Source organism: Solea solea, chromosome 9, assembly GCF_958295425.1.
Source record: "Solea solea chromosome 9, fSolSol10.1, whole genome shotgun sequence".
NCBI classification, from domain to species: domain Eukaryota; kingdom Metazoa; phylum Chordata; class Actinopteri; order Pleuronectiformes; family Soleidae; genus Solea; species Solea solea.
In genome coordinates, this window is record NC_081142.1 from 21,151,486 (window position 1) to 21,170,786 (window position 19,301).

General features: G+C 42.0%; 1 protein-coding gene across 2 annotated transcripts in view; it reads left to right on the plus strand.

Moving 5' to 3' along the window:
• Positions 1-19,301, plus strand: part of LOC131465483 (carboxyl-terminal PDZ ligand of neuronal nitric oxide synthase protein-like) — a 165,048-nt gene that overhangs the window by 72,814 nt on the left and 72,933 nt on the right. For both annotated transcript variants that reach the window (XM_058638195.1, XM_058638197.1), the window contains exon 5: positions 17,933-18,041. In XM_058638195.1, the coding sequence (XP_058494178.1) occupies positions 17,933-18,041 (109 nt within the window). The remainder of the gene's footprint in view (positions 1-17,932; positions 18,042-19,301) is intronic.

Sequence of the window (19,301 nt, forward strand, 5' to 3'; positions counted from 1 at the left end):
TGTAGGGAAAATTGGAAGATTTTGAGAAAATGTGATGACTCTTTTTACATGTGGAATCCAAACGTACACCAGTTTGCCATGTGTTGTGGACATGGTTGTTAATTCAGGAATGCTTTTATTGTTATTCCGCACAGATGGTTTGATCGTTTGATCAATAATTCCAAAGCAAGCTGACAGTGTCTTCTTATTGTGTGCAAGCAAAAGTTGAAGTTGAGTGTTCTCTTTTTTTTCTCAGTTGGTACCAGAGAACAAATGAGCTTGAGCGATTTATTGTGAAGTCACTGATTCTTTCACACGCTCACTGTGGGAGTGGGTTCAGGAAAGCCAGGGATCATGAGGAGTGTAATCCCTTTGACTGCGTTTCTGTTCAGTGAGTGTAAATTATGCTCCAGCCGAGCTTTAATCACGTCAGTAAGCAAGTCCTCTCTGATATGATTCATTACACCGCAAAGGTTTGCTTAACACAAGCTGGTCATCATTTCAGGGAAAGAGGCGGCTTGCTATCAGAGGTGTACAGCAGGAGGTTGTGGGAGTCGGACAGAGGCTGTTTTTGTGTCTGTAGACGGGTCCTGCGTGGTGAAGCACAGCTGGGGCTCACCCTTACAGAAACAATCTTTGATGCTGAAGCCTGTAATCTGCTACATGACCATCCACACATCTGTGATGCTGAACCTGGATCGCAGTCATCAGGTCACTCCTAGTATTTGGTCTGCATGTGCATGAGCACTTGTAATAAGGTTTACACTAAATCAGTTCCAGATGCAAATACCAAATGTGGAGCGCGGTAAGCAGCGATCCGCCTCCTGTGCCTATTCCGCTGGAAATTAAAAGGAGAATAATTCATAAGCAAAAACAACAAAGTCAGGGATTTTTTCCCATGGTAAATAAATTAACATGAAGGTATGTCTGTGTCTAAAAGTTCAATATCCAGGATGAGTATCTCTCTGAAACAAAGATACTCTTCTTTTCTCTGGAGATGACATGGTATTAAATCTCCCCCCATCCTGCTCTCAGACTCTTAACTTTTCTCTTACTCTGCAACTCCAGTGTTTCCTCTTCCTGAGCTCCACCGGCATCACAGGTCTAGCTCCAAGGAAAACTGTTTGTGTATCAACACAAAAAGAAAAAAGAACATAAATCAATAATTTGCTACTGAAAAAGTCCTAACCAAGTGGATAAGGGAAACAGATCCACAGCCTCGTGAAAGAACTTGTCTCTGTTTCTTCGACATGTTAGGAGGTGGACAGCAGGTAGACATTTTGTAGATGTATATATATATCCTGTATGTGCGTGAATATCATATGCTGGATATCACAAGTGACATACTCTCCTGATCTTTACCATCAGGGGGCAACTCCACCGGTTGCAGTGTAGTCAGATTTGACGTAAATCTATGAGAAACTGACCGTAGCTATTATGTGAGATAACAATCCACATAACGTTCTGCACAGTGGATTATTAAAAGACAACGTCCAGCATGAAAAAACATTTTGTAATCCCTGTATGTGATTTTATACTTTATTAATCCCCTTAGGGAAATGATTTCTCTGCATTTGACCGATCCTAGAATTAGGAACAGTGGGCTGCCACACTGAGTAGTGCCTGGGGAGCAATGGGGATTGGGTACCTTGCTCAGGGGTACCCCAGCCCTTTTGACCTGGTGGGGACTTGAACCGACAACCCTCCAGTTACAAGTTCCCTTTCCACTTGGCCACGGGCTGCCCATAAAATGTACTGTAATGAACCTGTAATGAACACTAATGTAACGTAGATTAATGATATTAATGAAAACTCACCCCATTAGAAGATAGGAGGTTAATGAGAGATTTGGGGTGCTTTCGTTTCATCGTTGGCGTCATGTCATCACCTCAGAAGTAACTACTGTGTCTGTTCGTCTCATGGTGTCAAGTTATTCTCGAATCCTGCCACTCTCTTCCGGCCGCTAAATAATCCATCCGTTTGTTGTTCATAAGCTCTGAAAAAAGTTTGTGACGATCAAGTCAGCTATCTGAAATGCTAAAGGGTTAGCGGTTAAGTCAGCTATCTTAAATGGTAACACGTTAGCGATAAAGTCAGCCCATAAATGCTAAGGCATCAGCTATAAAGTCAGCTAGCTTAAATGCTAACGTGCTAGCGATAAAGTCCTCTAGCTTGAATGCTAACGAGTTAGCGATAAAGTCCGCTAGCTTAAATGTTAACGCCTTAGCAATAAAGTCAGCTAGCTTAAATGCTAACGAGTTAGCGATAAAGTCCGCTAGCTTAAATGCTAACGCCAAAGATTTGCGCTGTAACAGCCACAAATTAGTTCTTTTGCAGTGCGTTTTTCATCTTCATTCAACGGTGAAAACACACACAGCTTCTCGAAGCAGCAGTGTTTACTCGGTTTGTGCTGGGCCAAATTGTTGCTGGTTAACTTTTATTTTCTATTATTTTCGATTTTCCTGTGGAGTCTATGGTCTAAGTGACTCGTTCCAGATAAAGCAGGATATGCTTTCGGGCGTGGCTATGGCGCGATTGACGGCTGCAATCTACCAGTCCTCACTCTCACAGATCCAAACTCTACCCTCTCAGTCAAACACACATCACAGTCACTTCGAAAACCACTGAAGAACATCACAGTGGGTTGCCACTGGCTGTATATGCACAATCTGTGTTTTTAACTTCTCTTCTTCGCTTTTAACTCTGTGACTCCCACTCTCTTTCTCTTCAGTCTCGCTTCAAAAACCTTTGTGGGAGAGGTTCACACCCACCCAATTAAAGTCAGTCTCATGCCTGAGTGTACCAGAAACACCCCGATCATGTGATATGGAAAAACTAGGCTTGATATCGAGCGCGCACACCCACATTCTCGCCACATTTTGCTTTGATATTTTTTTGAGTAATGCTGATTGTACACGGAACAGAAAACCAGTACACGGGCCGTGAAGTTTCTCGTAACCTAATTCAGTCGTGTGCAATCTCCGCTGCATCCTATCTCTGTGCTCTGAGCTCATGGACTGTCAGAGTTGATAGCATGCTTCACGAAACGCAAATAAGGAGAAAGGAGCAAAGACAGACTCCTCTGTAAGGGTCAGAAAATGCAAAATAACTATTCACTCTGACAGTTTTTTGTGTGCAACTGCCCACACTTTGAATTCCTCTGAATTGGCATGGAGGACAGTGGGTTTTGGTGCAGTGCTGTCAAATGATACATTTTTCTTAACTGTGATTAATGGCAGAAGGTCGGTAGTTAATCAAGATTAATGACATTTTTATCACATGTTTTGAATTCACAGCAATTACAAGAAAGCTACTTTATAAACTTGACTTTTTGATTCATTTCTACATCAAAAGAAGTGTAATAAGACCGAGGTGACACAATGTCCACTTCAGAAACGTTAATACAATAGTAAGTGCACTTTAGTTTCCTGCACCCAGTGTAATAATAGGGTCGATATAGTAGTGATGAAGTAAACATTTCTTGGTTATAGTAGTTCCAGTATAAACCAGTGAAAACTACCAAGGATCTGATTTAGAGCTGCATTAAATTATCGATTATTAATTTAAAGAGTATTTTTCTCTTTATCATAAAACTAAGTTCCCTGATTTCACCTCCTTAAATGTGAATCATGTTTTAGTTTATTTGCTTCTAACTGATAATAAACCATGCCAATTTATATTGTGGTCTGAATTAGTAATGTCGTTAGTAAAGTTTGACGACGTTAATGCGTGACCTTAAGGTGCTTCAGACAAATCTCACTTTTATTTCTGATTGATTAAACATTTCATTTTGAAGAGAAGTATTATTATGCCATTTACTTTCTTCCGCCTTTTTACTGCATGAATAATCATGAGAATGATGATATATTGATCGGGGTTAAATCAAAGAAGTCAGGGTGAGAGCTCATGACGAATGTTATTAGAGCCTAACTGGCCTGTTAGTACAAGAGCTTGTTCTGCATCTCTGGAGCTTTTAGTCAAACAATATTTCCCGGAAAAATAAAATATTAAAAAGCAAACGTTCTGGAGTTAATCCAATTCTTTGAAGAAGTAGATTTAATATTTAGTTTTAACTTTCCATGATTGGGCTTTTTTGCACCGGCGGAAGCTAAGTTTTTATGATTCATTTATTCTTCCTTTGTAATTGTGATCTGAATTAGCTGCGGGCGTTTCGCTTTTGTTCAGAAAAAGTCTTTGCACAGCCAGTGGAGTCTCTTCGTACAACCCACATCACAGGGACCTCGTGGTCCTCTGCATTATTACAGTGCCGGGAATCGTGTGTCAGTGTGTCACCCCCTCCCCATAGTATGACCTACTTCCTCCCACTATGTAGATACAATTTAAAGGGGGAAAAACACAGTTTTTATAACCCATTGCACAACACTGGCAGCAGCAATATTCCTCCAAGTCCTGTTTTGATTGGCATTTTGAATTTTAGATCACCTGGAGATCATCGCGTCCAGATGCAACAGATTTCAGGTGTCGTCGGCGTCACTGTCACAGTGAGAATATTCAGGACAAGACACCTTCACAACACCGTGTCCAAATGTCACAGTCAATAGCAGACATGTCGGGTAACTGTTTTGGAAAATGCGGCACTTGCATGTACACACTTGACCAGGCTTTTAGCTAGCATTCTTTTAGAAGGCTGCAACCTTTTTGTCTGCGCGGTCGAGTGCCGTAGGCGCAATTATTGTAGGGGGCGGGTCCAGTTTTCGCCAGTCGCATCGTGCTAACATTTTTGAAGCCAAATTCTTTTGTTGTAAAAATTATTAAAAGTGTCAAGCTTACCTGTGCTTTCTTCCCACGAAAAAAGGTCACAGAGACGTCATATAGTCCACCAATAACGTCGCCTGTCCACGCTGCGTCATGGAAAATCGACCAATGTAATGCGAGATGTGAGCTAAGCGCAATTACGCGAGATTTCTTCCGTAAACAAAAATGGCAGCGGCGAGGCGACTGCTCCGAAGGCTTGAATCGTTCCCCAGGACGCCCTGCTAGCAAAAGGCGTTGGGCAGGTGGAGGCAGCCTTTGGTTGTTACCAGTCATGGCTATTTATGTAGCAACGGATGCTACTTTTGCTAAAGTGATGGTGGCTTGGTGAAGGTCAAATTGGGTGGCAAAAGCACTGGCAACACGGTGGGCGTCCCTGTCCAAGAACTCCATTTGGACGGTGTGGTGTTTGAGCTTAAATACATCATTTTGTTGGGTTGTGTGTGTGTGTGTGTGTGTGTGTGGGAATATTTGCATAAAGTGGTTCGATTGTCCAGGATGCGGTCCAGTTTGCCATTGTGTGGTTTGGAATGGTACATGCTCACTAACTCATCTTCTGCTGGTGCCAATCCCAGCTGACTGCAGCTATTTATACAATACGCTTGGCAAATAGGGTATTGTTGCAGAAGAACACAACACATAGTAACTCTTTACCATTATGCAGTTCAGCAATGCTTAATTTGCCCCGATTTAAAGTAAATAAAAAGCATTTCGGACGATTCCTCCACCACGTAGAGCATAATAGTCTGGTTGATAGTGTCCATACACTAACCTGTACCTGCTCTGAGAGTAACAGAACCTCACAAAATGGTGCATTTAGAAATATCCCAAGTTTGGGGGGTGGGAAAAAGAGAGAACTCAGAATGGCAGCTCATTTGTTCAACAGCATTGTAATCATATCTAAAAAAAATTACCTTTAACCCTTAACTGTGACTGTGTGGCTCAGTGAATACAGCACTGGCTGGAGGGAAAATGGCTACACGACTGCAGTGCTGTTACTGCCTTCTCTTCTCCAAAGTCAAGTCCAGTTATATCTGGAAATGTGATCTTCTAATTGCTTCCTGTATTCTTTCACTTAACTGACAGTTACATTACAGGACTTTCTGACGTTGAAATCCATGGAGCCCCAGACTTGACATGTGGCTGAAATATGAATTCATGGCCACAACGTACTAATATGTGGATAGGACGTGCACGTGAGATGCTAATGCATGGGAACATTGTTGCTATTGAGACCTATATGAATGCTGCACAGGAGCCAGCACACACATAGAGTGTGTTTTTTCTTACTGAGAGGCATTTAAGCTGAATGGTGATACAATTCGATTTGCGATACATGGTCCACAATACCAACCATATCACAATACAACAATTCTGTGGTAATCAATATATTGCAATATAGCGACAAAGGACGATGTCTGTCACACTGAAGAAAACTAAGGTGCAGGATTTCTCCATTTATTCACAACATAAGAAAATAAAGAGCATAAAGTCTATGTATTGAACGTGGATGGAGCGTCTCTTAACGTGGCTTTCCTCCACCCTTATCCCCGCCATAAACGCCCTCTTCTTCATCCACCCAAGTTTCCCCTCATTCTTAGCATTTTTATTTGTTTCAATCACAAAGCAGTGGCGTTACAGTGCTACCGTTTAGGCTCCTGTAAACATGGTCCTATTAACTGTTAATGAAGACAAAGACGGTTCAGTTGCTGGCCTCTGCCCGCTCCCTGTTTTCCATTGCCTCTGGGATTTGTATCTGTGTGTGTGTGTGTGTGTGTGTGTGTGTGTGTTTTAGCCTGTAAATGTGAGCGTGACCTTGGTTTATGTGAGCACATTCTCACACTGAGACTGAGGTGACTGGATGTGAAAGCCATGTGCGGACATGTAAACACACACACACACACACACACACACACACACACACACACACACACACACACACCTCTGACACTAATCAGTACCCAGAACAAGACACGGTCGTTTGTGTCTGGCTTTTTCTCCCGACACTGTTCTGCCTCTTCCAGTTTATCCTAATCTTGACACAGCTGTGTTTAAATTCATACTTGAGGGTCAGTATTTTCATTTACATGTTTGTCGCTGTGAACCCTGACTGAATGTTAAGAAGGGTTTCCTTCTCAGGTTGGGTTGATTAGATTTTTCACATATTTTATTTTCCTTGGCAGCAGAACTTTCCTCCGTTACAGGCTGGCAGACTTTGTTTGCCCTCAAATATTGATTCCTTTAATCCAAATTCACTTTCTTTAACTGCATATTGTCTCATGGTGTTGGTTGTGTATGTGTGCACATTTCCTCTATATTTACAGAAGGCGTGCGTGCCGCGTAATTACCCTCCCACTCAGCTGACTGATTAATTTTTATAAACAATCACGACGATCCCAAATGCCACACAGACTCAATCATATTTATTCGCCCGTGGGCCCGGCGGAATAGTTGCTTAGCTTGAATTAAAATCCGACTTGACACGTTATGAATTACGCGGCATGAATTATTCATATCAGATTAATGTATCATCACTGCACCGCGTTGTCAGACTGCAGATGTTAAGCATCGAGATAGTTTTGTCCCATTCGTTGGTGAGCGTCGACTAAGTGTTAAACAACAGATTTGTCACGTGCGTCAAATACGGATGAGCGCTTTGATAAAACTAGCGATGCTTCATCCACACGAATGAAATCTGTATCCAACCGCGTCACCTAAACGTTACGTTACCTTTTTGCTTGTTTTTCTTATCTCACTATAGTGTCTGAGGCAAAAGTCTCACAGGGGAAGAGGAGGGGAATGGTATAAACAGACAGAGTAAGACATAAACAGACATCCACAGTGCAGGACCTTGTGTTGTTTTTGCAGGACGTAGTGTTTTTGATTTAGATGGTTACGACACTATGTGGAAAAACCATCGTCTTTTCTCAGTGTTAACCATGTGTGTGTTCTATCTAACCCTACCTACAGGTCATTCATTGAGCCCAAACCACATTTATAACCAATAAAGACAGCAAACACTGTCATTTCTGCTAAAAGTACCACAAATAGTGGGTATAACTATAGGAGTATTTTGGAGTTTTTTGGCTTCTTTGGTGGCAATAACTGTCAGTGAACCGGGGGAAAAACAACAACAAAAACGTCAGCACGATTCAACCGGCAACAACTGTAGTGGTGAGGAAAATGGCAAAACGGAGATCAAAATTTGAATAATAGGAAGCCTTAACTTTCAAAAAGGTCGATAAATGGATGTTTGTGCAGAACAGTGTGCTTAATTCCCACTATTGGCGTATTTACAGTTGATAATGTCCTTCATATGTAATGCCCTTCTGCTATATAAAAGTAAGGACTTTTTTTTTTTTACTTCAAGATACAAAGTTACTTTTGTGAAAAATGAGCAAAAGAGGAAGAAGACAGACAAACTTGCCTGTTTTCCACAAAAGTGCACCTCAAAATGCAGGAAATAGTGTTTCAGAGAGTAATGAATTTCTAAATTCCCCCCTACAATACTCTACGCTTAACCATCTTTTTGGACCTTAAACACTATAATGCTATATTACTATTATAAAATAAAAATATTGCTGGCAAATATATTTATGTCATGTCATGTCACTTGTCAAGTTTTCATTATGCCATGGGCCACATGTAATACATTTCGGGGCTGCATGTGGCCCACGGGCCGCCAGTTTGACAACTGTGATCTAGAGTGTCAGTGCAGTGAGACATTTTAACGTCACGGCTGATTGTGAATCAGCGACTTTCCCAAATAACAGTCTGCAGCAGGCGCTGAACGAGAGTTAATATATATATAATAATTAATATATCACCGTATGTGAGCTTCATCTCTGCCTCTCAGTGAGTTCAACTCGTCTTTTTAAAAATTCATGTCATTTTTTCAAAGCACCTGAGTAAAGGTAGTAGTTTTTGGGGGCACATTTCCTTTTCCTGATCTCCGCTGCGAGGCTGTGGTGAGACATAAAAATGAAGTAAGAGGTTTTTTTCTCCATGATAGTAAATTGCTTTATCTTCCGTCTTTAACGTAATTACAAATGCACTGATGCGATCTGCTGCATGTAGCCACAAAGTGGCAGAAAAACATTTAATAATTGTTTTTTATATATATATATACAGTATATCGATATAAATATATATATATTTTTTAAATCATATTACCACAATTTAAGTTGGTACCTTCCTTACACATTATCCAAGTGAGTTCCTCTTAATAAATGACTATATGAATGAGTGTATGAAGTGCGGGGTAAGAGCTGTGTTATTGAGAATCTGTAGCAGAAAGTGAACACATCTCATTATTACATTATTTAAAATACAGTGTTTTCACCACAGGCTTCTTGCAGCATTAAAGCCCAGAGTAGGTCGCACAAATCAGCTCATGCATGTGCACACACACACACAGAGAAAAATAATCATTCCTGTAGGTCTGTACACTGGAGGCAGAAACCAAGACACCACATAAATATTTCATATGTTTTGATTTGTTTTCTGGTTTCTATTTATATGAGAGGAAATAAGGGTTATCTTCGCTTTGAGCTTGCGCTGGTATTGATTCGGCGACCTCATTTAGGGAGGTTGGCTGCGACTCGGGAGGATGAGTGGGCCGTCTGCTAATCGGAAGGTCACTGATTCGATCGCTGGCTCCACCAGTCGGCGTGTCAAAGTGTCCTTGGTCTTGATTTTTAACCCAATACAGTGTGTGTGTGTGTGTGAGTGAGTGAATGGGTGGACGGCACCTCGGCGTGAAGCACTGTGAGTGGTTGATTGGACTATAAAACATGACAGGGATTTGTTGGCTGATGTTTTGTTCCTTCTGTGGGCACACAGAGGTTGAGGCTTTTCCTGATAGTGATACCTCTATCTTTTCACCCCTGCCTTTTATAGTCATTTTAAATCAACGAAATGGCTGATCCGGTTGCCGTGTAACTAATTCTGCTTTATCCCACGCTGAAGTCTGAGGCTGTTTGGTTTCTTCTGTAAAGTCACTGAATCTCAGACTCCGTCGTGGTTTAACTCAAAAAATGTATATATAATACCCTTAAACCATTGTTCTCAAACTGTGGTACGCAAGCTTCTATTGTATATACTAGAGTGTGTGGTCGGAGTGGATCATAGGAATTTTGTCCGGAGTGCGTAGAAAATTAAACAATAATTTAAATAATAATTATAGTCACCTTCTCTCTCGCTCCATCTTAATCGAATTCCACTGTACCAGTGTCTGAAGTACATGTAAGGAAGAGGAGGATGATGAGAGAGCAAATGATCTGTTTGGGCATAAATCCCCGCTGTGTTTTAACGTTGGCGATCCTCAATATTTTCTCAGGTGGTGCTTGGTTTCAAAGGTTTGAGAACCACTGTCGCGAAATATAGATGTAACACAAATAATGAGCGTGTATAAACATGATAATCACATCCTGATGTGAAGGCAACGATATGAGCCTCATTGCCACCAAGTAGTACAGTGCAGTTCAGCCTTACATGGTTTGGTTTGGTTTGGTTTGGATTGGATTGGAGCAGTGCACCCTGCTCTGGCTTGTGTCTCCACCGCGGGGTTGTGTGAGCCGAATACATAAATTACAGAGCTATTTATGCAGCAGCGTCAGCTCCACTCGCACAGAGCCCGCAGCTGCATCGGCTACGTAAACAGTGTGATGTCATACCAGCTTGACATAGCGTAGCTTGCTGATACATTCCACGAAGAAGAAGAAGAGGAAGAAGAAGAAGAAGAAGATTTCAGGCCCAGTTATTTCAACATACATACATAAATATACGTAAATCCTCCCCCCACGACCAAACACGGGCGTCTTGTCACAGCGACCTGACTAAACCAAAGCTGTGTGTCAAAAACGTCCATTCTTCCATTCGCACATTTACGTGTTTTTCTCAGTCTTCTGTTGCGGTCTGTTCATAACAAGAAAAGAGGACGTCAGGTAACGTGTTGACGTCACTTCCAGACGTACCGGCACATGTAAACAATGAGTAAGGGCGCCACCCATTGGTCACACTTGACACCGTCCTGACCGAGCATCAACTTCTTGTTTAAAAAAACCCTGAATTAATGAAAGCATTATTTCAAAGTTCTGTTTCCTGTCCAAGTATCCAAGCCCTGGATAAACGGCGGATTCTGAACGAACTAGTCATATATTCCATGAAGAAGAGAACAGAACCTAACCAGGAAGGACGGACATTGCTGTCTCAGAGCAATCGCCCCTTCAGAGGAAAACATCCAGCATTCCGTGTTGTTTCTGTTTGACGTGTGGCCGTTCATCACAAGAAGACGAGCTTCTTTTTCCCTACTGTTGCGTATGATTGATGGCTCTCCGGTGACAGATCAGCGGACTGCGGTGCGTCCAGCTCTACGCTGCAGGAGCTGCAGAACTACTCTGCCTGGCACCCCAACAGAAGGATGCCATAATTGTTTGACAATGGAAACTCAAATAACAGCGCGACGTTCCAAACTTAATCCAATTGTACTGCTCGGTGGAAACGGGGCTTGACTGACTCCTCTGTGTCTGACAAGCCCACTTGTGGTATTTAAACTGAACTTGCACAGAGAGCCCTGTAAACCCTGCACTGCATCACCAATTAGCCCAATGGGAAGAGCCGGGCTGTAATTACCGACCAAAGGCTTTGTCTGTTAAAGGCTGGAGCTCCTCCACTGTGATGCTGATTGACACTAAACCTTTCCATCAAACCCAGCCCTCTTTACAGACTGTGTTAATTAGCCCACATTAGGACAGGCTAATTATAAGTCTGTCTTTAACCATGCTGTAAATCCTGCTCCTCGTGGTTTAACACTGTTTGAAAAGGCAAAAGATGACGTTTGTGTCATTGGGCCAGGTGTTTGAGGGACTGTCCACGTGAAAATGAGTCCAGATGAATCTAAAGAACACACAGGAACGGTGTTTTGGGAGCCCTGAAATGCAATTTTCACGGTCCCAGCGCATGCAAATCCCAAAACAGTACCCCCTTGCGTTTTCGTGTAGACCACTAATTTGGGAAAACGATGATGTCATAATCCAGCCTCTCTTCACTTGGCATTCACTGTTACCATCTTTGTCGTTGTCGTTTTTTGAAACTGGTATTCTGGTATATTCGCTTTATGATAACTTTTGTTTCCTTTCCGTAGTCGGTCTTGCTTTCTTCGTTCCGTCAAAACCCCCATGACTCACTGTCGTGATAACCATTCAGTGTGGAGATTTTTCAATGTCACGATGTTTCATGAATGCCCGACAAGATTATATTTATGATATGTGGTCCCACAGAGCTTTAACAAAAAAATGGCTCCTCTCTCCCAGTGCTGCGAGAAAAAGTATGAGTCATTATTTTGTTGCAGCCCTCATTTATGGAGTTCTTGAAGATGGTCCTTGACAAATCATCTGGACAGAACGTTTTTTTTCTTGTGTGGTGTGCGACGACTATTTTTATGCACTTGAGTTTCTCGTGAAGTATGAAATGTCCTGGCCAGAATGAAACTTTGTTTTTGGTCTCGCCATCTCGAGAGTAGAATGGTGTCTTGGGCGATTATTGCAAATAGCAGAAAAATGTTCCACGACAAATTGCATAGCACCTGGTGTGAACACACTGTAAGGATACAGGTATTTTCCTCCTGGATTAGAGCTGGTGTTGTTCCATAACAAGCACTTCTTGTTTTACTCGTTTCTCAGGCTAACCTGTGTGTCCGCGCTTGGGTTTTCTCTGATTACCAATGCCTGTTCCTAATTCTTCTCACCTGTGTCTGGTTAGCTCACCTTCCCTCAGGACTTGTTTGCCTTTGTTTGCTGTCACTTCATCTTTTCTCTTATCAGCTAGTGTCATTAGTGTTGTACTTTGTTGTACACACTGTGTGTGTTGCTACAATAGATGGTTATTATGGCACAACACCGGCTGCTGAGGAAGTTACTTCAGAGGTAACGAGGGAGAAGAAACGCATTTTTATCAGGAAAAGCATTGAAGGAGCTAAATGGAACTGTGCCTTTCCTGCTGTGACCTGTCAAAAAAGGCCAAAGGTTATAAACACGGTTATTATTTTAGATAAACTTTAACACAGTGCACTTTACAAACTTTTTATACCAAGTACCAACAGAGGAAGCTTTTTAAATAAAACTGCCATTTTGCCGTTAAGCAAGACTTTGATGACTTCCCACTTTATTTTGCTATACGTCTTTGTAAGATTGATTATGTGAGATAAAAACCTTTTAGCCAGAATGAAGCTAAGATTAAAAGCACTTTATTTCATTTATTTTAACAGCCAGTGGGGTATTTTAATAGATCTGCCCAGTGATACACCCACTCCAGTGTTTTGACACTCTGTAGCATGCCATACACTTAAGATGACTATGGAGCTTTTATAGATTTCCAATAACAGGATTTTTTAATGCTGAGAGATGATACTAATCCAGATGTGGTTGGATTTCATTCCTGGACATGATGCTGTTGCCAAACACACACACACACACACACCCAGCTGGATCTGGCGCAGGTGCATTATAGTATTGATCCACACTCAGTGTGTGATTGTGTGTGTGTGTGTGTGTGTGTGTAGGGCTCAGTGCCTCTTAGGTTTTGATTTACAGCAGCCACACTTCACAGGCAGCAGTTTATCAAAGGGAAAAATGAATGAGGACTCCAAAAAGAAGTTCACTTCGTTACTCGGACATCACATCACATCCACCTGCGTGGTATACTGTTAACAAGAGAGGTTCATTAACAAGGTTTGTTCAGACTGAGCTCAGTTTGTGGTCGCTGGGTTTTCATTAATGTAGTGGTAGTGACACACTTCCTCTCAGAGGTTAATAAGTACCAGGAACAGTACCTGAGTTTATTTGTGTGCTTGTTGATTTGTTTTTTTGTCTAGTAGTGTTTTGCTGATGAAGTTGTGACAGCAGCAAATTAAAGAAACTTCATCCAGTGCATTGCCATGAAAACACAGAAAAGAAGTACTTGTGTTAGACCTTTAAAACACATCTAAACATCTTAGTCCAACTTTTACATTTCTCAAAGATTGGGCTAACACACCCAGATAGACAGTGCAACAGGAAGTCAAGTCTTTAAGTGCTAAAAACAAAGGCAACTGGACTAAGGTTGGGTCTTTAAGGCCGTTTCGCCTGTCATCCAAAAGACTTATTCATGTCTGATTTTGGTGTCCACTGGTTTTTGAACCCTTGGTGGCACCTTGGGGTCATTCACATGAACAACATGTGAGTTGTTAAGGTCACATGGATGTGAATTGGGGGAAAATCGTTTGAGGAGGGCCCTTAAGACAGGAATGCTGCTTAACACTAACAACTGCAGCTCCCAGCAGTACCGCGGGAAGTAGTTCCTTTATGCACGGTGTTAAGCACTAGGGATGTCCTGATACAACTTTTTCACTTCCGAAAACGATACCCATATTGCAGTCTTGAGTATTGGCCGATAAGTATCAAGTGCCAATGGGGGTGTTTTCAGAGCCCCCTTGTTTTCACTATTTTGGATTAGCCCAACCCACACAGGGTGAGTGACTCGTCCCCACAGGTCACATGGACACATTTAAAACACAGAAGGCTCTTGGCATGGCTGGTTTTTGGGGTATAATTAACAGACAGAAGCTGTTGAAAGTCGACAGGTGGCGCTGATTTATGATATAATGTTGTTTTAGCAGCTCGCCTCAGGGTGAGCTAGCGTGGTGCTAACGGCTAGCTCGCCGTGCGTCTTCGTAGCCTCTGATGTCAGAGGTTAAAGACAAATGCTTAACCTCTGAAATAGCAGTAGCACACACACGCTGTTGGCAGTCCGATATAATCCGATACTCGTTTTTTGGCTCATATCGGATATCAATATCGGATCGGGACATCCCTATTAAGCACCACAGTTGCTTGGACAGCGGTGAGAAATTGTTTATTGTTGCCAAGATGATCAGCACCATGGACAGTCGGTTACATTGACTCTGACATAGACTTTTGTGTGTTCTGGTTACATTTTACACAGGATTGCGCCGATAATTCCCTCTGTTGTTGTGTGTTAAGTTTTTTGCAGGCTTAATTAATATGGCCGATGCTCCTGGTTCAGCTCCGAATTATCTGTGAATTAAAAGTTCCTTTCAGGTTGTGATTGAGAACTGATCTAACGTCTCATTGTGTTGTGTTTCATGATATTCTCTCTATTTCTATAAATGAGACTCGTATCAATGCGTATACTACACGTAGGCTTTGTTTCACTTGTGTCATGGTGCATTTTCTTTGTGAATAGAAAACACAGTTGACTATGTGTAGTAGGTAATGTGATGTGACAGGACCTTTACAGGTATCACAGTGTCACCTGGTTTGTTGAGGGAGCTGCTGGTGGGGAAACGTGACCTCTGCACCTTTTCCCGGAAGCCTTTTTTCCCTTAAATGTCGCTTCAAAGATGCTGAATAATGACGGGGAGGAAGACTGAATGGACGTGCGATCGTTCACTATTAATTTCTCACTCACAGTTGGTAGAGTTTTATTCATGTCTTTGGCCTCCAAGAAGGATATTATCCAGATTGGCCGAAATTAAAATGGATTCATATTTACAAAATGGGTAAATCTTTTTTCATTGGACAGGAAAAATGTGCCCCATCATTCCCTGCTTTGAAAGCTCCATTTATAATGACTCATCTTTACTCTAATACTGGTACGTTGCTCACCCATTGATCACTGAGTCTGCTTTATGTCCGAGAGCAGATGAAACATTACATTTCACTCTGAGCTGCCAAAATCTTTCAATGCAAACCGCTCATAGCACATTACATTAAGTAAAAACACACATTCCCTCCTGACCTCACAGATCCACTCATAGGTTGGAGATTGAACGTTTAAACAGCGAAGGCGAAGGCTTGGTGCTCTGATTGATTTCGCCGCTAACCGTCTTTGACTACCGCTGTTTCAAGCCTGTCACTCTTATTCCAGCGCGATCTGCGTGACACATCCTCACCTGGACGCTTGGCAGCTGCTCCTTGTTTGGAGACGGCTGATAGAGACGTGTCCTACTTGTCTTCCCGGCGCTCCCTTTGGGAATTCGTCAGCCGCGGCAGTCTGCTAAGACTCGACTTTCTCTTTCTGTCTCTCGTAAGAGCTTCCGCTTGTCTGCTGGCCCAATATGTTTCATTTTAGCACTGCCTACAGTTAGTTTTAGAATGAGACACAGTTTCCCTGTAGGCAACAGTTTGCAGACCTTTTTTCGCCTGCTTCTGATTTAAAAAAAGAAAAGGAACAGAAACCAACTGGGACATAGATTTTTATCACAGTGCCTGAAGGTTGGGGAGTGGAGGGCAAAGAGTTGAAACCGGGGGCAATTAAAGTTTTTTTTTTTTGCAAAGATCAGTGAGTAAGGAGTGGCCAGTTTTTGTTGTTGTTGATAAGACCCAGAAATGTTTCTGCTTCCTTTTGCTCCTCCGTTGTTTGCCTCTGTGTAATCCCCGCAGCATAATGTCGCCTCACGCCTGAGCATTTTTCCAACAGCTGCTGCGTCAAAGGAAGTGTAATTACATTTTAGCTAACAGGTTGTCAGACAAACTATATATGCAGTGCAGGCATCACCGGCAACTTATACCATATGTGATGCATCCCTAATAACTCCTAAAAATAACCACTTGGACGGACCTTTTTTTTGGTTTTGAACACACTGAATAATTCATCTGTTACGTGTGTGTGTGTGTGTGATGGCGCTCATGATTGCAGAATGGCAAGACGCACACAGCTTATAGTCACACAAACATGTTTGCACGGACCGGACTCCTTGCTTTAGCCTTGTTTTCCCTTGTCACGGCATGATAAATGGGGTTAGGTTTCCAGCCGAGCACATGAATATGACACTAATTGCCCAATTAAGGATCTGTTCTGCCTGAGGTTTCTTTAACTTCCCTCGGCCACTTGATGTTTCCACTTCATTAACCTGTTACGATACCCTGTGCGAAGCTTTCTAAAACCCTCAGCATTATTTGAAAACTACAGGGGCTTTGCCAAAACAAAAGTGATGTCCTCTAAAACCTGTTTTTCAGCCTCTTACACGGACAGAAACACAGAATGAAGGCATTTGAGAGCAGCCCTGCTCTGAGCATCTGTGTCTGCCATCACAAATTACATCCAGTGTAGAACGTGATCTACGGAGCACTGGTGGTGACATAGACGGGATTTTATAAGATATATAATATAATAATATTCTATACTGTATAATAAAATATTCTATCATCATTTCATCAGTCATTTTAGCTAGCGCAACTCCGAAAGTATCGACACATTTATTTTCCTAAATATTATTTCACAACTTGTGACAATACAATTGTTAAGGTCCTGTTGATGGTTAGTGTTGATTTTATTTACTCGTGCCAAATTGTCATTTTAGGAGTGTTTATTGATCCGGCGGTGCTCACTTGTTTTCATAGCAACTGTAAACATCCTGCGTTATATCCGGCGATAAAATCTGACGTAACACCCTTTTAAAAATCCGAATTCCGGGTCCAAGCGCTTTTGTTGAATCAAAACAAACAACGGTGGCCGAACATGTGAACAACTACGATCACCTCTTTCTTCAGTGAGACGATCTGTAAGAGGTCAGATACGTTGTTTGTTTGTTTTTAAACTCCGATCTGTTCAAACAATGACAAACTACGGAGCCCTGGAGGTTAGTGGACAAAGTCGCACCTGGACTTATCATCACGTGCACGCTTAAAAAAAATAAAAAAAATAATCCGTCTATGTCACCTCCAGGGCTCCGTAGAGCAACTCCTACAGTGTTCTTCATCTCTTTCCCATCTAAAAGTTATTACTTCCTATTTACCCACTCTGAAGGATATTGTGTATCTTTCCGCTCTTGGTTGCATTCAGTCTCTGCCCAGCAGGAAAACTCTATTTTCGTCTCAAACCTTACTCCCATGACGTCCTCTTTCAGACAGGAACATTTTTTGATGTAATAGCATTGCATCCTTCTTCTCCATTCCCACTGTGGATTATGCCACTGTTTTTCTTTCAAATATCTGTTTTTTTACCTGGCTGTCAGAGAGTATCACTGATCTTTCTCTCCCATAATCCCCCATAAACAAAGGAGAATAGTCTGTTAATGTCAGTGTGTTTACAAAGTGGATCTCCACTCTGTTGTAATCACAACTTTCAGAACTTTCAAACTTTTAGAAAACTGTCTTCCCCCCCTCTATCTTTTTCGCAGGATATTCTACGTTTCGCACGACTCCCAGGATCTGAAGATCTTCAGCTACATCGCCCGAGATGGACAGAGCAACCTCTTCCGCTGCAACGTCTTCAAGTCCAAGAAGAAGGTAAGACAGACAGCGGTTCACCTTGAGTCTGACTCAGAGACCAGAGTCTACAGATCTCCCTGAGTTTATTGACTGAAGCATTTGGCCAGACTCTGACTCTGTTTTCACTGAACCTCGGTGGATACAAGCGCAAACGTCTCAAAGTAACTCGAAACTCTTAATGGATTTGCCTCCGAGCCTTTATTGATCATTATAAATTAGCCACTGAAACACTCCATTGGTCAGTGCTGAAGATTTATCTCTGGTCGACTGCGTTTGAAACATTAATGCAACGTCATCTGAGACAAATGTGACCCTGGTAAAAATGTAGCTATTTTGTTTTAAGCAGTTCAGGTGCCCTTGAGCAAGACTCTTAATCCCAACCTTACTCGAGTGTAGCTGCTCAGTGAAAAGGAGGATTTTCACGTCGATACACACTCATCGGCCAGTTCTTTATGTTGGTGTGGTGCTCTGCTGCTGTAGCCCATCTGCTTCGAGGTCCGTTGTTTTGTTCAGAGACGGTCTTCTGCATACACTCAGACTAGAGCCGCATTCAGAGTCACTTAAATCACCCTTCTTCTTCCAGTCCCATGATATTTGAGCAAATCCTAACTTAACATACAAAAGTTCAGGGATCATAATAAAGACACCAGAGAAAAGGATAACGGCGGTCTGATCTGGAAGTGAAGGCAAACAGCACTGATCGAAACTGGCCACGCCCACCAGGTCCTTAGGGGGGTCTGTACCCCAGGTTGGGAACCATGGTATAAACACACAACACAATCTGCAAAAGTTTGTGTTTTTTTAACATTCATCACAACACTAGAAACACTGTGACCACATATAAATGCACCTGGGAGGTTTCTGTTATCATTGCTGTTACCAAGCAACCAATAAAAAAAAAAACACATGTGCAATTAGTAGTAAACCTAACTGACCGTGCTGACTTCAATAAGAATAGAATGGTGGTGCATGAGGTTCATCAGGAGGATGAGAAACCCAATCGGAACTATTTATTCTTTTATCTCATCCAAGTCCCCTGCAGTGCCACCATATTCTCCTGTGTCTAAAATGAAACTTGCTCATTTATAATACAGACAAAAATCGTTGTTAGGGACGTTATTATTCTAATGGGAAACTGAATTTTATATTATATTATTATGGTGCACACCGTACAGCTCATAACAACATAAACGTGCATCATAAATGCCAAAAATGGGCCTAACATTCAAGTGTCTCCTCATTAGACTTTGGGATTTATATGACACCTTTCATATAGAT